This window comes from Myxine glutinosa, chromosome 2, assembly GCF_964187855.1.
Source record: "Myxine glutinosa chromosome 2, kmMyxGlut1.1, whole genome shotgun sequence".
Lineage (NCBI taxonomy): Eukaryota > Metazoa > Chordata > Myxini > Myxiniformes > Myxinidae > Myxine > Myxine glutinosa.
The window spans coordinates 56,600,934-56,624,156 of NC_136262.1; the positions used below are offsets into that span (position 1 = coordinate 56,600,934).

Consider the following 23,223-nt stretch of genomic DNA (forward strand, 5'->3'; position numbering starts at 1 on the left):
ACTACATTAAGGGGGTAGTGGGGGGAATAGGGTAAAATTTACATGGAAGTGAGAATGATCATAGGTTCATAAGGCTAGAAGGATTATAGGTTCATAAAGGAAGAAAATCATAGGTTCATAAGGCGAGAAGGATTATAGGTTCATAAGGTGAGAAGGATTATAGGTTCATAAGGCGAGAAGGATTATAGGTTCATAAGGCGAGAAGGATTATAGGTTCATAGAGGGAGAAATAGAGGTGTTTATGATTTTTGAAAAAGACAGGGGGGTAAATGACATTAGATAGGGATTTCCCATGTTAAACGGAGGTGTCCCAGAAGCAACATTTATCATCTACTTATATATATATATATATATATATATATATATATATATATATATATATATATATATATACACATATATATATATACATATATATTGTAACGATTTTGAGAAGTGTAACGGGTTTTGAGAAGTGTAACGGGTTTTGAGGAGTGTAACAATTTTGGAGGAAGGGTAACGGATGTGAAGAGTATGGTTTTGGTATGGTAACATCCTGGTAATGTAAATAATGGTCGCAGCCGTCCTCCTAATTAATTTCATAGAACATACACGCAGGTCACGATATATCTGTTAAATAGTGTATTTCCTTATTCGATGTAGGCTAAGTATGTGTTTTCCACTAGATTGACTTTGCATTGTATCAAACAAAATAAGCGTAGGCCCTTCCAATTTCCCCAAAACCTCCCTTCCATTTGCCTTCCGCATTTTGGCTGGTTTTCTTCAAACCACCATTGGCCACGAGGTAAGGTTGGGGAAGAAAGGCGTGTCTCCACCTCGTCATAAGAAGCAAGGAGTGAACCAGCCCTAACAGCCAATCAACACCGCGGTGAGTGACCCGGTAGGCGCGCCCTCGGAGTCGGCGGCTTGATTTCGCTGGAGGTGATAAAAGCGACTGCAGGGGACTGCTTTAGGAGAGTCGAGATGAGAGATGACTGGAGATGACTGGAGAGGAGCAACGAGGCTGCACCAAAGAGAGGCCTTGAGAGATACGCTGGGGGATGACCTGGAAGAGGAGCGCAATCCACCGCAAGCCCTACCTACCTACCTACCTACCTGCCTGCCTGCAATACCCCCCTGTCGTTGGAGAGACGCGCTGAACGGAGGGAGACGGCTCCACCCCAGGAAGAGGAGCAGGTGTGCCGAGCCAGCGCGTGACGGCCGCGGATACGCGACGGAGGTTTTCCCGCCAAAACCGCGAGGGGTGCTGCGGCCTCCGACTTTGCCTTCCTCTCAAGCAATCAACCTCGAGCCATTACCTTCCTGCAATATCCACCGTGTGAGTGTGAACGTCCTGTCCTACTCGTTTGTCTTGGGGATTAAGTAAATGAAATAGAATAAGTTAACAATGCACTGTGTGACTGCTCTTTTCCATCTATTGCTGTAAATAATATTGGTCGCTCTAAAATATTGCTTGTGTGTGTATAATAAATCTGTTCTTCCTCCGTATTCTTCTTCTTCTTTTTCATTCTCTTGCGATCGCTTTAGAGATTTCCCGATTGAATATCCGTGGGGCGATCTGGTCAACGTCGGGTGAAATCGGGTTTTAATCGGGGAGTAACTGTTCGGACGCGGTTAAATACACCACCGCTCGGTCCATATAACATCTAAAAGCCGCGTCTGTAACAATTGGTTGTCAGGAGTTGGGATTCGGACCTGGGACTAAATTTGTTAGGCCCAAATTTTGGAACACCAATTGTGTTATAGTAACAATTGGTTGTCAGGAGTTGGGATTCGGACCTGGGACTAAATTTGTTAGGCCCAAATTTTGGAACACCAATTGTGTTATAGTAACAATTGGTTGTCAGGAGTTGGGATTCGGACCTGGGACTAAATTTGTTAGGCCCAAATTTTGGAACACCAATTGTGTTATAGTAACAATTGGTTGTCAGGAGTTGGGATTCGGACCTGGGACTAAATTTGTTAGGCCCAAATTTTGGAACACCAATTGTGTTATAGTAACAATTGGTGTCGAGGAGTTGGATTCGAACCTGGGACTAAATTTGTTAGGCCCAAATTTTGGAACACCAATTGTACTATTAGAGTAACAATTGGTGTCGGGGAGTGAGATCGACCCGGAGCGCGCTGCACGCGCTCAAAATTATAAAGCGGACGAAATTGTGTTTTATAAAACCCGAATTTTTAGATCGCGCCATGGACAATCAAGGCGATCGGATGTCGGTGGGGGAGATAGACGGGTTAGGGGTAACCCAGGAACCAGGGGAGTCAATACGCTCCGGGGATGAAGATTTGGTTCTTTAATCCCCGGAGGCGGAAGGGAAGGTGCCCAAAACTCACCTCCCCCTGGCAAGGCCCAGGAGTCGTCCTGTCGCAAATCTGTGACGTGGTCATTAAGATCAAAATGGGGCCACGGACCCCCCCTCGGATCGTCCATGCCGACCGGATAAGACCTTATGCCGGCGAGCAGGCGCCCTCATGGATCGCCTCGGCTCTAGATGCCGAGGCAGGGCCCAGTACCTCTTGCGACGGGGGCTCGTAGCGTCAGAGGACTGGGGGGATGGTAGTAGGAGATGCCCCGCTGTGGGGGGGGATGGCAACTCTGTCATCCCTCACCAGTGGGGCAAATGCACTAGGTTTATGGGGTGTATGGCAGTGAAAACTAGCCCGGGTGGGTTAGGATAGATCGTGTGTAGGGATCTAGAGATTGACCTTAGGTAACGTTAAGATTAGTTAGTGACTGATACCTGTAGTGGGGACGCAGGTAGATTAGTGTGGATTATAATGACGTGGGAGCGCAATAGTTTAAAGGGACGACTGGGAAGCGCAAGTTTCAGAGGGGAGAAGTTAGCGGAGATGATGCCGTGCGTGTGAGGATTGAACAGGTGAGAATGGAACAGGTGTGATTGCACAGGTGTGCAACTGAACAGGTGTGTGGAGCAGTGTATGAGGGAGTAGTGGTGATTGCGTGTTGTGTTGACCAAATGGTCCAGGAAGAAAGGAGGGTGCAGGTGGCACCAGGTATGATTGCACAGGTGTGCAACGACAGGTGAATGAAGAACAGGTGTATGTGGCTGTGTGGAATAAATGGTAGTGTGGAATATCTGGAGTATTGGAATGGATGGTCGTGGAGTGAGTATGGTGGAAATTGTGGAGTGGAGTGGATGGTGCGAAGGTGTGAATGGGGGAAGAGTGGACCCCCATCACGGATACCCGAGGCGGGTAGTGTAAGTGTTAGGTAGAGGGCACAGGTAAATTGTGGTTGGATATTGGCATCTGTGGTGCGGTTGGAAGAATGATGTTTGGATGGGTGCATTCGTGTTGTGGAAATGGCTGGGCGTGTAGCCTGTTAGTGTGTGTAGTTGGTTGGGCGCTCCACCACTGTGAGGATGTCGGCCAGGTGAGGCCGCAGGTGGGCTCTGGGAGCCGGTAGTAGTTGTTGTGGATGGGGCCCGAGGATCTGGAGGACGGACCCGGGTAGCCCAGTGCCAGAGGGCACCGAGTGGGGTGACAGAGCCAGGAGGGGCCTGCCCCAGTTAGATAGGTTAGGGTGAGGAGCTAGGTAAGCTCGGGTGGCAACTGCAGTGGTGGAGGTGTGCAGGTGGGTAGACCTGTTGGGAGAGGTACACGTCGCAGCCCAGAAATTGTGCTAGAGCACCGGGAGATGAATCGGGGGAGTGAGACCCCAAAAATTGAGGAGCACCACAGTTTGGCCAATGGGAATTGGTTATTAGAACCCATAGTGTAAGTTGGCCAATGAATTGGCAGGGAAAGACCCCGGGTAGTGTAAAGTGTGTTAAAATCATTTAGAGGATAGTTAGGATGAAGGATCTCCTCACACCATCTGCATCCACTCACCTGAGGTGACAGGTACTCCACACCATGCCATGTTTTGATTATTTTTTATGATGCAAATGTTTGGATTGTGAGACGCATCATGACGTGGGTGTGACATTGTGCGTAATTCCATCTCTCCCTCCTTATGAGGATTGATGATGAATTGGTGATGGCAAATTTTGAAGTAACGGGATTGTGGAGACGAATTTGGTATAGGGGAAATATGGGGAAGACGTGACAGTAGTGACGAATTTGTAAATGTGTAGATTTTTGTACATATGGGGTGGGAACAAGGGTAGGGTAGGTGACAGGGGGGTGACGTACGGTAGGGACGAGCTTTCTCACTTCGGCCTCCGTACGCATTTCACCTTGCATTGCCTTATTGACGTGTACCCTTGTGACCTTACCCCTCGCTCAATTGTCTTTCTTTTGTCTCCCACATGACCTGTGCGCCATTGGGTGCCGATGGGAGCGTGCGTGAGGTGGCCATTGTGCGCCCGAGATTCCCAGAACCAGCATGCATTGCGTTGATGTACCACTTTATGGACCGCTGTTCTGCGGCCAAGTACCACTTGATGGACCCCAGGTTCTGGGGCAGGGCACCTCTGTTGGAAACCGGCCATAGTGGCCAGGGAATCTTGCTTGCGGACCTCGGTAAGGTGGCACCTATGCCAAAGAGGTGGACCACCCTTAGTTGGCCCCTGAGGCCCTAAATAAAAAAGGACACAAGTTGTGCTTTTTATTATGTCCAAATAGGCCGCATGAAGCCTGAAGACGTCGGGAAGAACATCGGCCCAGCAGAGAAAGAGAAGACCACCACCAGTTGTTTTGTTGTGTTTATTATGAACCATGGTAACCGCACCGGATGGTGTTTTTGGGTGCTTTGTGGTGTTTGGGTGCTTTTGGGTGCTTTGGTGGTATTGGTACTGGTGCATCGATGCAATGCGTGCTGTCTCCTCCCTCCCAACAGGAATTTCTTTTTCTTGTTCCCTAAAAAGAAAAAAAAAGAAAAAAAAAAAGAAAAACACAGGTCCTGGGTTGCGTTGTAAATAAGAAATCACGTCATTGTAAATAATGCTCCCCACCGTAAATGTATAGTTTCAGAATAATTCCGTAATTCGGTTAGCTGTGGGCTTGAGTCTGTTAGACAGGATGCAATGCAATAGGGGGACATACTTATTTGTGTTTTAAAATTGTCACACTCAGGGTCAGGTTAATTGTAGAGGGAATTACACCTACATGTCACACTCAGTTAAGTCTAGTAGGCCCGAGGACGTGCCTGAAGAAAGGAGGGTGCAGTGTAACGATTTTGAGAAGTGTAACGGGTTTTGAGAAGTGTAACGGGTTTTGAGGAGTGTAACAATTTTGGAGGAAGGGTAACGGATGTGAAGAGTATGGTTTTGGTATGGTAACATCCTGGTAATGTAAATAATGGTCGCAGCCGTCCTCCTAATTAATTTCATAGAACATACACGCAGGTCACGATATATCTGTTAAATAGTGTATTTCCTTATTCGATGTAGGCTAAGTATGTGTTTTCCACTAGATTGACTTTGCATTGTATCAAACAAAATAAGCGTAGGCCCTTCCAATTTCCCCAAAACCTCCCTTCCATTTGCCTTCCGCATTTTGGCTGGTTTTCTTCAAACCACCATTGGCCACGAGGTAAGGTTGGGGAAGAAAGGCGTGTCTCCACCTCGTCATAAGAAGCAAGGAGTGAACCAGCCCTAACAGCCAATCAACACCGCGGTGAGTGACCCGGTAGGCGCGCCCTCGGAGTCGGCGGCTTGATTTCGCTGGAGGTGATAAAAGCGACTGCAGGGGACTGCTTTAGGAGAGTCGAGATGAGAGATGACTGGAGATGACTGGAGAGGAGCAACGAGGCTGCACCAAAGAGAGGCCTTGAGAGATACGCTGGGGGATGACCTGGAAGAGGAGCGCAATCCACCGCAAGCCCTACCTACCTACCTACCTACCTGCCTGCCTGCAATACCCCCCTGTCGTTGGAGAGACGCGCTGAACGGAGGGAGACGGCTCCACCCCAGGAAGAGGAGCAGGTGTGCCGAGCCAGCGCGTGACGGCCGCGGATACGCGACGGAGGTTTTCCCGCCAAAACCGCGAGGGGTGCTGCGGCCTCCGACTTTGCCTTCCTCTCAAGCAATCAACCTCGAGCCATTACCTTCCTGCAATATCCACCGTGTGAGTGTGAACGTCCTGTCCTACTCGTTTGTCTTGGGGATTAAGTAAATGAAATAGAATAAGTTAACAATGCACTGTGTGACTGCTCTTTTCCATCTATTGCTGTAAATAATATTGGTCGCTCTAAAATATTGCTTGTGTGTGTATAATAAATCTGTTCTTCCTCCGTATTCTTCTTCTTCTTTTTCATTCTCTTGCGATCGCTTTAGAGATTTCCCGATTGAATATCCGTGGGGCGATCTGGTCAACGTCGGGTGAAATCGGGTTTTAATCGGGGAGTAACTGTTCGGACGCGGTTAAATACACCACCGCTCGGTCCATATAACATCTAAAAGCCGCGTCTGTAACAATATAAATATATACAACACACAACAACAACATGCATTTTAAGGCCATTTTCCCTGCTAGAGCGGGGGTTAGCCTTGCAGTCCCCATGACAATCTTCTCCATTTTGCCCTATTTTCTGCATCTCTCCTTGTTAACCCCCTTGCCCGCATTTCTTCTTCCACCATCTTTAGCCAAGTCTTTCTCGGTCTTCCCCGTCCTCTACTTCATTCTACATTCATTTCCATCACTCTTCTCAACCAGTCACTTTCATCCTTCCTCAACACATGACCAAACCATCTCAACCTGATCCTCTACACAGCATCAATCACAGGCTCTATTCCCATCATATATATATATATACTACTGAGGAACGGGCTTATTTTAGCTGAGGCTAATGACTGTACCTGAGTTGCTGTGTTGTCATGATTTACACCAATCATAATACAAACAATTACTTTGCACAAATGTATTTGTTGTGTTTATGATATTACATTTCTATCGGCAATAAAACACGTAAAAAAACACCTCACAGCCACGAAATTAAAAACACCTCACAGCCACAAAATTAAAAACACCTCACCACCACATAATTCAAAATACCTCACCACCACATGATTCAAAACCACCACAACGTTATAAAAAACACTTCACAACCACGGAAACAAAAGTTTGAGGGAATCGTTAAGTGACAACACAGACACTTCAGAATTATTGGAATCTCCCGCGATGAAGCTATCTCTGAGGGCTTTTCACTCACTCACCGCAGGCAGGTAGGTGGTCTTTCTGTCTTCTACCGACTCCTCTCCGGCCTTGCTCCCCCAGCTCTCTCTGTGCTCTGTCCCCCAAATATTCCTACAGGTCGCACAAGATCTGCCAGCAACCCTCTTATGGTTAAACTGCCGAAATCTCGGCTCTCTGCTCACCTTCACTCTTTCATTCCTCTTTTCTCCCGCCTCTGGAACAAACTCCCTCACTCCCTTCAATCCCACTCCTCCCTCCAGGTCTTTAAAACAGCTGTTCACCACCATCTCTTATCTTCCCCCATCCAAAACCTTGATCTTTTCTACCCCCGCTAATTCACCCCAGATCCACCTTGTTTGAAATTCCAACTTCTTTCCTGGAAGTCCTGGCCGTGTCCATATGTTTTATACTTCTCCCACCCCCCCCCTTCCCATGCCCCCCCCCTTCCCATGCCCCCCCCCCCCAAAGCCCTCGCCCTCTCTCAGATCTCTCGATGTCTCCATGTCTCTCGGTCCCTGCTCTCAAATGTTGTGTTTGTGTCCTTCCCCCTCTCTCCCCATCTTGTCTACCGCTCCCGATGTTATATGTTTTTGTGTCGGTTTGTCTTTCTGTGTGATTAATGTTCGCTCTTTCACGAGCCTCGATCTTGTATACAAAAAACAAAAAAACAAACAAACAAAAAAAAACTTCCCAGATGTGTAGATATCTATCTATAATTCCAGTAATCTCTGTGTGTATGTTTGTATGTTTGTATGTTTGTATGTCTGTATGTCTGTGACCGCTGTTTCTCGACAACCACGGGTCCGATATACTTTAAACTTGCCAGGTATATTGCTGGGGACCCGAGGATGTGCCTTTTCAAGGTTTCATATTAATCGGAGAAGTAGTTACCGAGCTATGTCCAAAAAACGATTCAACCAATCAGAGAGCAGCGAGCTATCACGTGTGCCGAACGTGGCGAACAGACTCTGCCTCGGACGGCACATTTGAGAGCGTATTCATTTATTTCACGTTGGCAAACTATGTTGCCGCTATGTTGGCGTTAAACGATGTTTTAAAACTAATTAAAACTAATTTGCGATTCTTTCGCTTTCCTGCGCGTTTGTGCATGCTATGGCGATTTCTTTACCAAACTCCGCAAGCCGTTCGCTTTGGACCAAACCATTTCATGTAAATAGAGGGGGGGGATTGTCACCGTACTCGCAAGCCGTTCGCTTTGGACCAAACCATTTCATGTAAATAGAGGGGGGGGGATATAATTTTAGATATATATATAGTACGGGCATGCCCTAGTATAGATAAATGACTGTACCCGAGTTGCCGTTTTGTCATGGTTTAAACCAATCATAATTCAAACAATTATTTTGCACAAATGTATTTGTAATATACGTGATATCACAGTTTATAAACAATTGAAGTTGGGAAAAAAATTCCCCCCCAAAAAAAAAAAATTTGGAAATTTTTTCAACAAAAATACCCTTAGGACATACCGACGGGAGAGATATGTGCATACCATAAGTTTGGTACGATTTTACAAAAGTTTGAGAAAGTAGTTCAGTGACAAGACAAGACAACACAGGACAACACAGGACAGGACAGACGCTGCACATATATATATATATATATATATGATAGTATGGTGAATAAAAATGGTATCCATTTAATGGGTACCTACTTATTTGGTAAAAATGGGTGCTGTGGATGTGTGTATTTATATATGAGGGTTGGTATGAAAGTACTACGTATGAAAGTATGAAAGTACGTAATGCCTCATATTTCATTTCTCACGAAATAGAATTAAAATTACAATGAAAATTACAGGGAATATGCATACGTATGTGGCAAAAATGAAGTTTGTTTTACACATAGTCTCCCTCACCTGCTATGTATGCACTTTAATGAGCGCATCAACCTGCCTCTTGTTTTCCGGTGTCACTGTGGTTGCAGACCGACCACAAGTTGCTTGGCATCGATATTGCTTTCCTCTCTCTTGAAATGCTTTGCCCAATGTCTAATGGTGCTCAATTCCATCAATGGTAGAGTCATCGTGCACATTATTTAAATGCCTATGAATATCCACTGGAGAATCTCTTTTGCAGTAAGAAATTCAATAACCATTCTCTGCTTTGTACGCGCACATCTTGCATCTATCACACAAAACAGCCAAAACAGCCTTTTGAAAGCGTGTGTGATGTTGACTCAACTTGCTGGACAGGTTGGCCGTGTAACAAGGACGTATTGATTAGATTTTGGTGAAGATTTGGATCCGGATCCGGATCCAGATATTATAAATTTTTAAATATCTTAAGTGATTCTTCACTATTGAGAGATGGGGCCAAAAACGATATATATAGCGGTAGGATATTTGAAAAAGTTGTGGATGGGTTAAGCCAAAACTTGCTGGATGAGTTGGGTGTGTGACAAGAACAAGCTGATTCGATTTTGGGTCAGGTCCGGATCCAGATCCGTGGGAAATAAAACGTAAACTGTTCGGCCTGGCAGATGTGTGCGCTCTAACGAGTGTCGTTCTAGTTCCCCTCGCCAGAGGAGAGGGTATTGCATTTGAGTCCGTTTGTTTGTTTGTCCGCACAGAATAAATATGATTTTCTCTGCAACCGTTGGTCCGATTGACAGGAAATTTTCACGATAGGTGCAACTCCACCTGTATAATTTTTTAATGATAATTATGACGTCATCAGTCACGTGGTTTGGCCGCCATCTTGGAAAAACCGAAAACATTTGCACCTCGATATCTCCGAAAGCACTGAATAGAAAAAAATTGAGATATGGCTCATTGTAAAGAACTCTCCATGTCGAATCACATCTGTTAATGATGATGTCATAGGTGCCTCCATTATGAAGTCATAATTCGACAAGTACAAAACTTCATCTGATTAAGATGAAATTTCATGAACATAATCTAGGGATAAATTGGTGGATCTTGCTCTTTCTTGTTTGTACATGTGTGTTGCAGGTATTCGTGACATCTAACCTTCTCCAACTATAACACTGTTTAGTTTGATATCTCCAGTTGTGAATAAAAACTTTCATTTGGAAAAATTGTTTCCACATAATTCGTAATTCATCTAAATGTGGCATTATTGGTACGGGGGGAATACTTTGGCAGGCCACTATATATACAAACGAATAACATCAACTTGTGACAAAGAACCTTGTTTCTCTACTCTACTTCATTAGCAGAAGCGTTTGTGTTAAGACTGTGAATTGTATTCGTTTTTTTTTAGATCTTTAAAGCTTTGAAACTGTTCCAAGATTAGGACCAACAGTCTTGTTTCGCGGATGAAGAAGTAAAGTTAAAACATCGGTGTCTGACACTATTGAAATAATAGTCACAGGAAATCCACTTAAAAATAAAACATTCTTGTGAGAAAGATATAAAGGGTAAGAACAATTGTTTTTGTTAAGGTCGGGAGATTTTATGAGTCTTTTTGTCATTAGCATCTAGATTGGTCTCCTGAGATCACAATGAGGGTCCAAACAAACAATACTTTCCCACCATCAACCCCCTCTCTTTCCCCCCGAACCGCACCCTGGGTCCTCCCACATAATTAGAGTCTCAGTCATAAAGAATATTTAAAATGTCGCAAATAATATTGCTATATATGCCATTTTCAGGAAGGACAACAATATTTGTCACCATCGGTATTGCAAACTACAACATTGATTCCTATGAAAACAACTGATGGGAAATTGTCACATAGTACAACAATCTTTGTGACAATAATTAGTACAAAACAATAATTAGTGTGCCTAGTGGAGACCCCTTCACTGTTGTGGGCCTGCGAAGCAGTGTCACACCAGATATTCACGCCTCCGGGATTGTGACCTGCATCACCATCCGAATTTTGGTCTGGAGGGGTAGTCGGGACAGTTACATGTTTTAAAGATAAAAATTATCCTGGCTTTGTGCGAGCTTCCACTTTGTCGGCCTCCAGCTTGTGCTTTTTATAAATCACATCATACCACGAGTGGGGTAGACTTACACATTGTGTAGACAATAACAAACCGTGCTTCGTACATAGGTACATACTAAATAGAAGCTTTATGATTTACAGGCAAACATCACCGACCTCTCACCGGTAGGTTTTTTTTGTTTGTTAATTTTTTTACAGACGCGTTTACGGATTTTAACATAAATTTTCATTTGCGGATGCTTTCCGACGGTTTTGGATTTTTTCCTGTGCATCGGCTTCAATGTCCGTTGGCAACCCAAATTTCAGCTTTCTACAACACACAGAAGGTACCGAACATTAGCATCAGTCAGTCAGTGGTTAAAAATAGCGTTAGAATAATATATATATAATTATATATAATTATATATGATTTAACTTATATATAAGTTAAAAAATAAAATTATATATAATTTGTCTTGTGTGTGTTTCTGCATACCAGCCAACTCTCGTATTTTTGACAGGTCTCATGATTTAACTGCCAGTCTCATGCTGTCATGGCCACCTACTGTCGTGGCCAAAAATATCACAGAATCAATAGGATATCAGGCTACATATCAGATGCTTTTAAGGCCAGCACCGCAGCCTGTCTTTTTATAATAAAAAAGGTTAAAAAAATCAAACATTTGAACAGTCTTGGACGTGCACCTTGACCCCACGGCCAAGGCACACCGTCTATGAAGACTGTCCCATTAACATACATATGCCCCTCAACCCAAAGGCTGAAGCACATGGTCATTCAAAACACATGCATCCTGACCCCGAAGGAACACAATGCATGGTCATACAATACTCCACCACAGTGGACCACTCCACTCCTCCACGAATTGAAGAGAAACCAGAGTATCAGATGTTAACAACTGTGATGCGTCATACAGATTCATGTATCTGTCAAAATAAGCTATTCTATTTATTCTGATTATCCTACATAGCATTTCTGGGGAGGGGAGAGTGTTCAGCCTAATCAAGCAGAATAAGACACCAACCCGTTACCATCTACATGTAAAGGGTACACTGCCATCCATTATACAAGTAAAACAGGCTAGCGAGGTTTTGTGTGTTGCTTGGTAACCTCCAAAGGAACTGTTGAAGTCAGTAACCAGGAGGCAACAAAGCGGTACAATGACATGCACAAGTAGATACATTATAATTCATCATAGTTGCGCAATATCTTGTTTTTATATCAATTCTAATCCGAAAGCTTGACATCATTTATAGGCCTATAAAACGCAATACAGTACTGCATTTCCTTGGTTCCTAATTAAGCCTGGTAGATTGTTAACAATTAATTATTGTAAATACTTAGGTCATCTAAGTTTATGACCGTAAAGGTCTCTACCATAAATACTCTACCATAAAGCCTGGTAGATTGTTAACAATTAATTATTGTAAATACTTAGGTCATCTTACAAAGACAATACCTTTTTATCACATACATTACAAGGCATAAGGCAGGATAAAAATCAGTTTCTGGTTAATAAATGTGGGAAATACCATGATATTTGGTAAATTATTTCATACATGGAATATTACATCCACCATCTTCTGCCAATATAAAAACTTTTCCTAGGTGAAAACTGACTGGATCAGCCAGTGCAGCCTGGCCAGCCAGTTCATGACAGACAATTGGGCCAACAACTTTGCCCACCTGACCCCACAAAAAGGTAAATATAATTGGGGCCATTGTAGTTGTAGTAGTTGTAGTCCTTTTGTTGGAAAGGCTTTAGAGGCTGGTGCTCAGGGTGCATGAAAGCTCAGGCAGGCATAAGTTTCCTGTTTAATGTCATTTGACTTCATCTCTGCAAGTCCATGGTTTGAACTGCACAGTGGACAAGGCGGAGCATTTTAAGTTATGGTCTGGACAGATGGTAAAACTGGTTAAAAAAAAAGTTATGGTAGAATAACTGGTGGTAAAGTAACTGGTAAAAAAGTTACGGCCTGGACAGACAGACACAAACAAGCGATTGCAAAACTCTGTCTCCTGCTATGTGGGGCACAGGCTGATAATTAGCTGAAAAATCATGAAGATTTACAAAAAGATAAACAAAATTAGCATATTAACAACTAGAGAGTTCATAGAACACGATACTCTGTGGAGTGTTAAAGTATAAAACTTCAATTGTAATCTAATAATGAATTTAAAGATTGCTTTTAAAACCGGAAGTTTAGCACTACTGAAGCAGGCTGATATACATCACCCTTATATGCTGTAATTAGACGACTTTGAGTCGTAGTTTAGGAGATGGAAGCTTTATTGATCACCATAGAACGCAGCGTCAGTCAGCATCTTCTTCATCCCGACCCTCTCACGTGCCACGCCCTCTCATGCTATATATTAAAATATTGCATGGTTCTTGGAAGTATTATGAAGGAGATTCATACTCTTCAATGTTCAAGTATATAATTCAATTTAAATAAAGGTTTAAAGAGCCAAAAGCCATATAAATAAATTAATTCTGGGTTTTACCGCCATTTTACCCAGGAGAAGTGGTGGAAGTATTGGTCAGAAGAAGAGTGGACATATGTTGTGTGCAAGAGACGAGATGGAAGGGAAGTGGTGTGAGAAATGGTGAAGGGTAGACAGGGACAGAAATACAAGTTTGTGTGGCAAGGGTGCCCTGAGGGCGTGAATGGTGTTGGTGTCCTGTTTTCTGAGGAGTTTGTAGACATTGTGGTGAGTGTGACTAGAGTGAGTGATAGGTTGATGATGGTGAAAATGATGATTGGAAAGCTCTTGGTGAATGTCATCTCGGGATATGCTCCGCAGGTTGGTCGGAGCGATGAAGAGAAGGACAAGTTCTGGTGTGCGATAGAGAAGCTGATGGAAAACGTGAAAGATGAGGAAGTTGTTGTGGAAGGAGGAGACCTAAATGGACATGTGGGAAGGAGTATGGACGGTTTTGAGGGAGTTCATGGGGGTTACGGATATGGTGTGAGAAATGGAGAAGGTGAAAGGATTTTGGAGTTTGCTGATGGAGCTGATTTGTTGATTTGTAATACTCAGTCCCAGAAAGAGGATAATAAGCTTGTTACATACACGTCAGGTGGGTCGACGACAACCGTTGACTACCTGATGGTGCGTAGGCGAGATAGGGGCACCTCCGGGACACAAAGGTGATCCCGGGGGAGGAGGCTGTTTCACAGCACCACTTGGTTGTCTGCGACATAAGGGTGAAAGGTGCGAGGAGAGCTCGGCGGGTGAAGGACCAACCGAGAATGAAGGTGAGGAGGTTGAAAGAGGTGACAGTAAGGGAGGCATTAAAAGAGAGGCTGAGTAGGGTAGAGGATGATGTGGTTGAGCTTGAAAGTGGTTGGATGTCAATGAAAGCTAGTCTGTTGTGAGCCGTTGGTGAGGTATGTGGATGGACAAAAGGACCACCGAGGCACTCGGAAACATGGTGGTGGGATGATGAAGTTGGAAAGAGGATTGACGAGAAGAGGAAGAAGTTCAAGGAGTGGCAGAAGGCGAAGGGTACGGGAGCAGAAACAGCAGAGCATGAAAGTTATAAGGCAGCCAAGAAGGCTGCAAAGAAAAAGGTAGCGAAGGTGCAGGAGGCATGTAGGAAAATGTTCGGAGAATGCTTGGATTCAGAAGAGGGTCAGAGAGCAGTATTTAGGATTGCAAAGCAGATAGCGAAAGAGAGGTGTGATGTGATGGGGGTGAGTTGCTTGAAGGAAGAAGTGGGACAAATCGTTGTGGACCCAGTTGGAATTAAAGGAAGATGGAAAAGATATATGGAAATGCTGTTGAATACAGAGAATGAATGGGATGGCAACATAGAGAGTAACCCAGTTTGAGGACCGGCAGAGAAGATAACTGAGAAGGAAGTTGAGGAAGCGATAAAAGCAATGAAGAGTAGAAAAGCGGGAGGGCCGATGGGAGTTGTGGGAGATATGTTGAAGGCAGCAGGAAGTTGGGGTGTGAAGAGAATGACAGAGATCTGTAATCTGGCGGTGAAAGGAGGCCGCATTCCAGTGGATTGGGAACTGAGTACCCTCGTCCCTCTATACAAGGGGAAAGGTGACCCTCTGGAGTGTGGCTCGTGCCGGGCGATAAAGTTATTGGAGCATGGAATGAAGGTATTGGAAAGGGTGTTGGAGAGGAGGATAAGGAAGAAAGTGAAGATCGACGAAATGCAGTTTGGATTTATGCCAGGAAGAGGAATGACAGATGCGCTCTTTATTGTGAGGCAGTTGCAGGAGAAGTACATGGAGAAGAGGAAGAAGTTGTTTCTTGGGTTTGTTGATCTGGAGAAAGCATTCGATAGGGTTCCACGCAAAATATTGACATGGGCAATGAGGAAGTTAGGAGTGGAGGAATGGTGGATCAGAGTAGTGATGGCAATGTACAAAAGAGCACGCACAGCTGTAAGGACGAAGGACGGGAACAGTGGTGAGTTTGAAGTGAAGGTGGGAGTGCATCACGGGTCGGTACTAAGTCCACTACTATTTGTAGCTGTGATGGAGGTGCTGGCTCAGAACGTAAAGGAGGGTTTACCGTGGGAGTTGTTGTATGCAGATGATCTGGTGTTGATTGCGGAAAGTATGGATGGACTGAGGGAAAAGATGAACAAGTGGAAGGAATGTATGGAGACAAAAGGTCTGAAGGTGAATATCGGAAAGACGAAGGTGATGGCAAGTGGTAAAGCATGTGGTGAGGTGGAAAGAACTGGGAAGTGGCCCTGTGCTGTGTGCAGGAAGGGTGTCAGAGTGAACTCCATTCAATGTACAATGTGCGCTGAGTGAGTTCATCAAAAATGTAGTGGTCTGAGAGGGTCATTAACCAGTGTGGCAGCTACATTCAAATGTAAGGTGTGCACAGAGGGAGCTGCAGATGGAGGAAATGTTGAGTTGGATCTTGGAGACGGCGTGAAGCTGGAAGGTGTGAAAACATTTTGCTACCTCGGAGACATGCTGAATGGAGAAGGTGGATCAGACTCGGCAACGGTTGCTCGAGTGAGATGTGCATGGAAGAAGTTTTGGGAACTGAGTGGCGTTCTGATGAGGAGGGGAGTGTCGTTGAAGCTGAAGGGAAAGGTGTATGATGCACGTGTGAGAAGTGTTATGATTTATGGGAACGAGACATGGGTAATGAACGTAGAGCAGCAACGAAGGCTGGAAAGGGTGGAAATGCGAATGGTTCGATGGATGTGCGGAGTATCGTTGAGAGAGAGGAAGACAAATGATGAATTGCGAAAAATGATGGGAATAGAGCCTGCCCAGCGGGCACACGACGTTGTTTCAACGTCGAATAACGGTTGGAATGAGGCCGCGACGTCGGACAACCAAAACCCAACCTGAGACCAACGTCGTTTTGTCAACATTAATACCTACATCAAAACCCGACAGTCATTCAACGTTGTTTCACCGTTGGCAACTTGGCTTGATTTTTTAATCGAATAAATGACATTGTTTCAATGTTGGTTGTTCGACCCTACATCGACGTTGAAAGTGTGACATTGTATCAACGTTTATTCGACGTTGTTAGGATAGCCAATTATATGTAGTAATTTGCTAGTTTTAATATGCTTTGCTTTGATTTTGTTTTGTTTTATTATTTTCTACCTATGTGGATGTACTACTATGTGTTTTATCCAATAAACGAATTCTGATTCTGATAAACAATTTCGTGGCACCGCGTGACGTGGCGTGACGTATCTGGGCCAGGTACAGCCTCGTTTTAGTTTGAAGAAGACGCTGCCATCTTGGAAAAAAACGGAAACAAAGGAGACAAACTCGTCTGGAAAATCGACAATATCATTGGGTAAGAGCGGTCATCCAAATGCAGCAATGAATCAGAACTTTTCTTTAGTATGTAGGGATGGTAAATACGCCCCGGACAGGAGGGGAGGTGGTGGCAGAGAGAAGACAGAAGAGAACTGAAATTCAAATAGCTTTGTGCAGCAGTGGATAATAAAAGTGTTAATTACCACTTGATCCTACTTTGTCACGTTATGATTTTGCATAAATTACAGAGTTCTGAGGTGAAATAATGTTGAAATGAGGTTGAAAACCGACGTTGATTCCATGTTGATTCAATGTTTTTTTTGTTTGTTTGTTTTTTTGTTTTTTGTATACAAGATCGAGGCTCGTGTAATCCAGTCTAAACCTGACGTTGGATCAACGTTGGAAACCAACGTTGTATCAATGTTGGAAAAACGACGTTTATTCAACATTGGAAAAATGACGTTGATCCAATTTGCAAATCCAACTCGTTTTCAACCTCGGGTCCACGTCGAATCTTGACGTTCATTCAACGTGGATCCAATGTCTGTGTGCCTACTGGGTGTGATTGATGTTGTGAAGAGGAACAGGTTGAGATGGTTTGGTCATGTGTTGAGGAAGGATGAAAGTGACTGGTTGAGAAGAGTGATGGAAATGAATGTAGAAGGAAGTAGAGGACGGGGAAGACCGAGAAAGACTTGGCTAAAGATGGTGGAAGAAGAAATGCGGGCAAGGGGGTTAACAAGGAGAGATGCAGAAAATAGGGCAAAATGGAGAGGATTGTCATGGGGACCGCAAGGCTAACCCCCGCTCTAGCAGGGAAAATGGCCTTAAAATGCATGTTGTTGTTGTTGTTGTTACCCAGTGCCTATTACATCACCCTATCTAACACATTACATTAGTTCTTCATGTCTGTGTTTTTCTGTCATTTATTTAACGTTCTTTCCTGTTTGGAATGATTTTCAATTTTGTTTGACTGCCAGGCAAGGCAGAGTATGAATACTATCTCACTCCACCCTGCACATGTGCGATCGGGACAAATTCAAAGCCAAGGTATGGTAAAATGGCAAGCTCATCTTCTTATTCTTGTTCTGATTCCTAATTCATGTTCAAAATATAACATTCAATTTAAATAAGTTGTTCATCGATCATAAACTGACAAGACAGACAGACGGACGGACATTAACCAATTGCTTAACCCCGCTTTTCCCTTTGTGTGTGAGGGATAATAAAGCATAAATTGAAAAAGTGTCGAGCTAATAATTAAAAGTGCAAAAAAACAAACAATATACAAGCAACATACAAGAGCAACATACCAAATCTTCCTTATATCTAGGAATTGAACATGGGATGCTGATCCATAAATAAATTGAAGGTGGGATACTGCTCCATAGATTCACATACTAATCAAATTCAAATCAAATTCAATCAAATCAAAATCAAATCAAATCAAAAATCAAATGAAGTTCAAATCAAAAATGTTGAACAATTTTCTCAGGATGAATATAAAGTAAAATCAAAGACTAAATCATGGCACGAATTCCCAAAATTACTCCAATCTTCGGAAAACAATAGGGTAAGAGAGGCAGGAAGGGCTTGGCGATACAAGGGAGTGAGACAGAGCATTTAGGCAAGGCAGGACAAAACTGGGACTTTACCACACTTGCTCTGTAATTTCTTCCTGGCACCACACCCTGGCCACAAATTCCCTGCGAGAGTCTATCAGCGCCGCACACAAATTGGAAAGACACTTGTTCCCAACTGGTCCATAGGGGTTGTACCAGAAACGGTTGACGATAGATGCAATGACGATCTGACCCTGGCCTGGAATATGCGGTGCTGAAACTCTAGAGCAGCAAGCACGAGGGTCATGTTTCGCATACCACTCATGCGCAAAGCGAATAGCAGCCTCATAGCAGGCCTTGTCTTCAGCTAAACGAGCCTTGCGTTTCTCATCGACGACAGCTCCATGAAGCCGCTGCTCACCAAAACATCTGCGCCATTGCTCCATCGCTCGCTCGTGCTGCGCATAGACATGGCACTCCCATGCGAGGAATGGTTCTCCACAAGCAGTGAGCTAAAGCTGAAGTTCTTCACGGTGTTCCTTAGCCAGACATACTTGCTTGTTGAAAGAAGAACTAGAACGACACTCGGTGGAGCTCTTCCTTCCATCAGGCTGAAAAGTTTACGTTTTGCATCATACTGATAGGCCGGATCTGCACCCGGACCATAAGCAGCTCATCCACCTAGTTTTGTCATAACCCATCTTCAAAGTTTTGAAATATTGTACTATATATCGACTTGGCCCTATCTCTCAATTGTGAAGAATCCCTTGAAAAATAAAAAAATAATTCTCATTTCCAGATCTTCACCAAAATCTTATCGTTTCGTCCTTGTCAGACACCCAACCTGTCCACCAAGTTTCGTCCAAATCCGTCCATTAACTTTTTGAGATATCCTGTTCACAGACAGACAGACAGATTGGGGTGAAAACAAAACATCTTTCCACCTTCCGTGGCACAGGTAATAAAGTGGAGTGAGTAGATTACTAGAAAATTTATATATTATTGTTTGATGGTCCACAGAAGGACAGCAGTAGAAGTAGTCGTAAACTGGATTAATGAACTAGCCGGAGACAGCTTGCACTTGTTGCACGCTTTTCAGATTTGCAATTAGTAATATGATTATTCTTGATATTAAAAACAACGATCTCGAAAATCATTATAGCTCGCTACTTCAACTACTTTTACGACAATAAAAATATTTTTTAAATCTCTCCAGTCAATCATCCCAACTCTCATCTCTAGTCAGTCATCCCAACTCTCATCTCTAGTCAGTCATCCCAACTCTCATCTCTAGTCAGTCATCCCAACTCTCATCTCCAGTCAGTCATCCCAACTCTCATCTCCAGTCAGTCATCCCAACTCTCATATCCAGTCAATCATCCCAACTCTCATCTCCAGTCAGTCATCCCAAGTCTCATCTCCAGTCAGTCATCCCAAGTCTCATCTCCAGTCAGTCATCCCAACTCTCATCTCCAGTCAATCATCCCAAGTCACATCTCCAGTCAGTCATCCCAACTCTCATCTCCAGTCAGTCATCCCAACTCTCATATCCAGTCAATCATCCCAACTCTCATCTCCAGTCAATCATCCCAACTCTCATCTCCAGTCAGTCATCCCAACTCTCATCTCCAGTCAGTCATCCCAACTCTCATATCCAGTCAATCATCCCAAGTCTCATCTCCAGTCAGTCATCCCAACTCTCATCTCCAGTCAATCATCCCAACTCTCATCTCCAGTCAATCATCCCAACTCTCATCTCCAGTCAGTCATCCCAACTCTCATCTCCAGTCAGTCATCCCAACTCTCATCTCCAGTCAGTCATCCCAACTCTCATATCCAGTCAATCATCCCAAGTCTCATCTCCAGTCAGTCATCCCAACTCTCATCTCCAGTCAATCATCCCAACTCTCATCTCCAGTCAATCATCCCAACTCTCATCTCCAGTCAGTCATCCCAACTCTCATCTCCAGTCAGTCATCCCAACTCTCATATCCAGTCAATCATCCCAAGTCTCATCTCCAGTCAGTCATCCCAACTCTCATCTACAGTCAATCATCCCAACTCTAATCTCCAGTCAATCATCCCAACTCTCATCTCCAGTCAGTCATCCCAACTCTCATCTCCAGTCAGTCATCCCAACTCTCATATCCAGTCAATCATCCCAAGTCTCATCTCCAGTCAGTCATCCCAACTCTCATCTCCAGTCAATCATCCGAACTCTCATCTCCAGTCAATCATCCCAACTCTCATCTCCAGTCAATCATCCCAACTCTCATCTCCAGTCAGTCATCCCAAGTCTCATCTCCAGTCAATCATCCCAACTCTCATCTCCAGTCAGTCATCCCAAGTCTCATCTCCAGTCAGTCATCCCAACTCTCATCTCCAGTCAGTCATCCCAACTCTCATCTCCAGTCAGTCATCCCAACTCTCATCTCCAGTCAGTCATCCCAACTCTCATCTCTAGTCAGTCATCCCAACTCTCATCTCCAGTCAGTCATCCCAACTCTCATCTCCAGTCAGTCATCCCAACTCTCATCTCCAGTCAGTCATCCCAACTCTCATCTCTAGTCAGTCATCCCAACTCTCATCTCCAGTCAGTCATCCCAACTCTCATCTCCAGTCAGTCATCCCAACTCTCATCTCCAGTCAGTCATCCCAACTGTCATCTCCAGTCAGTCATCCCAACTCTCATCTCCAGTCAGTCATCCCAACTCTCATCTCCAGTCAGTCATCCCAATTCTCATCTCCAGTCAGTCATCCCAACTCTCATCTCCAGTCAGTCATCCCAACTCTCATCTCTAGTCAGTCATCCCAACTCTCATCTCCAGTCAGTCATCCCAACTCTCATCTCCAGTCAGTCATCCCAACTCTCATCTCCAGTCAGTCATCCCAACTCTCATATCCAGTCAATCATCCCAACTCTCATCTCCAGTCAGTCATCCCAAGTCTCATCTCCAGTCAGTCATCCCAACTCTCATCTCCAGTCAATTATCCCAACTCTCATCTCCAGTCAGTCATCCCAACTCTCATCTCCAGTCGGTCATCCCAACTCTCATCTCCAGTCGGTCATCCCAACTCTCATCTCCAGTCAGTCATCCCAACTCTCCTCTCGAGTTGGTCATCCCAACTGTCCTTTCCAATCAGTCATCCCAACTCTCATCTCCAGTCAGTCATCCCAACTGTCATCTCCAGTCAGTCATCCCAACTCTCATCTCCAGTTGGTCATCCCAACTGTCATCTCCAGTCAGTCATCCCAACTCTCATCTCCAGTCGGTCATCCCAACTCTCATCTCCAGTTGGTCATCCCAACTGTCATCTCCAGTCAGTCATCCCAACTCTCATCTCCAGTCAGTCATCCCAACTGTCATCTCCAGTCAGTCATCCCAACTCTCATCTCCAGTCAGTCATCCCAACCTTCATCTCCAGTCAATCATCCCAACATTCATCTCCAGTCAGTCATCCCAACATTCATCTCCAGTCGGTCATCCCAACTCTCATCTCCAGTTGGTCATCCCAACATTCATCTCCAGTCGGTCATCCCAACTCTCATCTCCAGTTGGTCATCCCAACTGTCATCTCCAGTCAGTCATCCCAACTCTCATCTCCAGTCAGTCATCCCAACTGTCATCTCCAGTCAGTCATCCCAACTCTCATCTCCAGTCAGTCATCCCAACCTTCATCTCCAGTCAATCATCCCAACATTCATCTCCAGTCAGTCATCCCAACATTCATCTCCAGTCGGTCATCCCAACTCTCATCTCCAGTTGGTCATCCCAACTGTCATCTCCAGTCAGTCATCCCAACTCTCATCTCCAGTCAGTCATCCCAACTGTCATCTCCAGTCAGTCATCCCAACTCTCATCTCCAGTCAGTCATCCCAACTCTCATCTCCAGTCAGTCATCCCAACTCTCATCTCCAGTCAGTCATCCCAACTCTCATCTCCAGTCAGTCATCCCAACTCTCATCTCCAGACATCAGTTCTCTTTGTTATCATCTGCCATTTTATTTCTGTCTTCCAGAGCATGCCGAGCCTAACACATGATGTGACATACATGATGTAAACACAAGGCATCTCCTATACTCACAGTCACCAACCCGCAATATTCTTTTTATTTTTTCAATATACTGTACAATTATGTATGTTTACTGAGAAAAATAGTTGCACAAAACGGTAAAAAATAACTGCTAGGAATGTCTCTCTGATATCTAAGGAAATTGGTGGTTAATGTAATGAATGTTAGATGAGGGCAAATAAATTGTGCCATCAATGTCTGGTGTTAGCAAACCTTGCTGGGCAGCACGAGGAAGAGCCGCGAGGAGGGCATGGACACTCTCAGTCAGTTCCTGTTGCTGCTGCTGAAGTTGTGACGTGTTTCCGGTAGCAAGTGCGAGTTGGCGTTGCAGCTGCCTTATCAGCGCATCTTGCCGGGAGAGCAACCGGCCCAATGTGGCTTGCTGTTGCCGCAAGGCCTGCACGTCGGCCTGCTGCCTCGCACCCAGTGTTGCAAGACGGCTCTCAAGCTCCCTGCATGTCCACACAACATGGGGCATTTGTATAGGTCCCAAGTTTCATCATTTGGAATGCTGGTCTAGATCATATAGGGGGAGGGATGGGGGAGGAGTAGCCGAAATGGAAGGAAAGATGAGAGAGGGGTCCATATGGAGGGAGAACCGAGAGGTAGCCTAAATGGGAGGTGGGGGAGAGAGAGGGAGAAGCTCAAGTACGGGAGTAAGTCGAGGCAATATAAAGGTGGGGGAGGGGAAGGAAGGGAACTCAAATTGGGGAGAGAGATTTTCTCTTCTCTGACATAACAACAACATCTCTTACATTACCATTAGACCTGGTTGTTTAACACCAAAA

At 44.5% G+C, this 23,223-nt stretch overlaps 1 protein-coding gene across 1 annotated transcript in view; it reads right to left on the reverse strand.

Moving 5' to 3' along the window:
* The window catches only part of LOC137422373 (angiopoietin-2), a 256,544-nt gene that overhangs the window by 61,749 nt on the left and 171,572 nt on the right, over positions 1 to 23,223 (reverse strand). Inside the window, exon 5 of the mRNA XM_068109125.2 lies at positions 22,649 to 22,887. Within this exon, the coding sequence (XP_067965226.1) occupies positions 22,649 to 22,887 (239 nt within the window). The remainder of the gene's footprint in view (positions 1 to 22,648; positions 22,888 to 23,223) is intronic.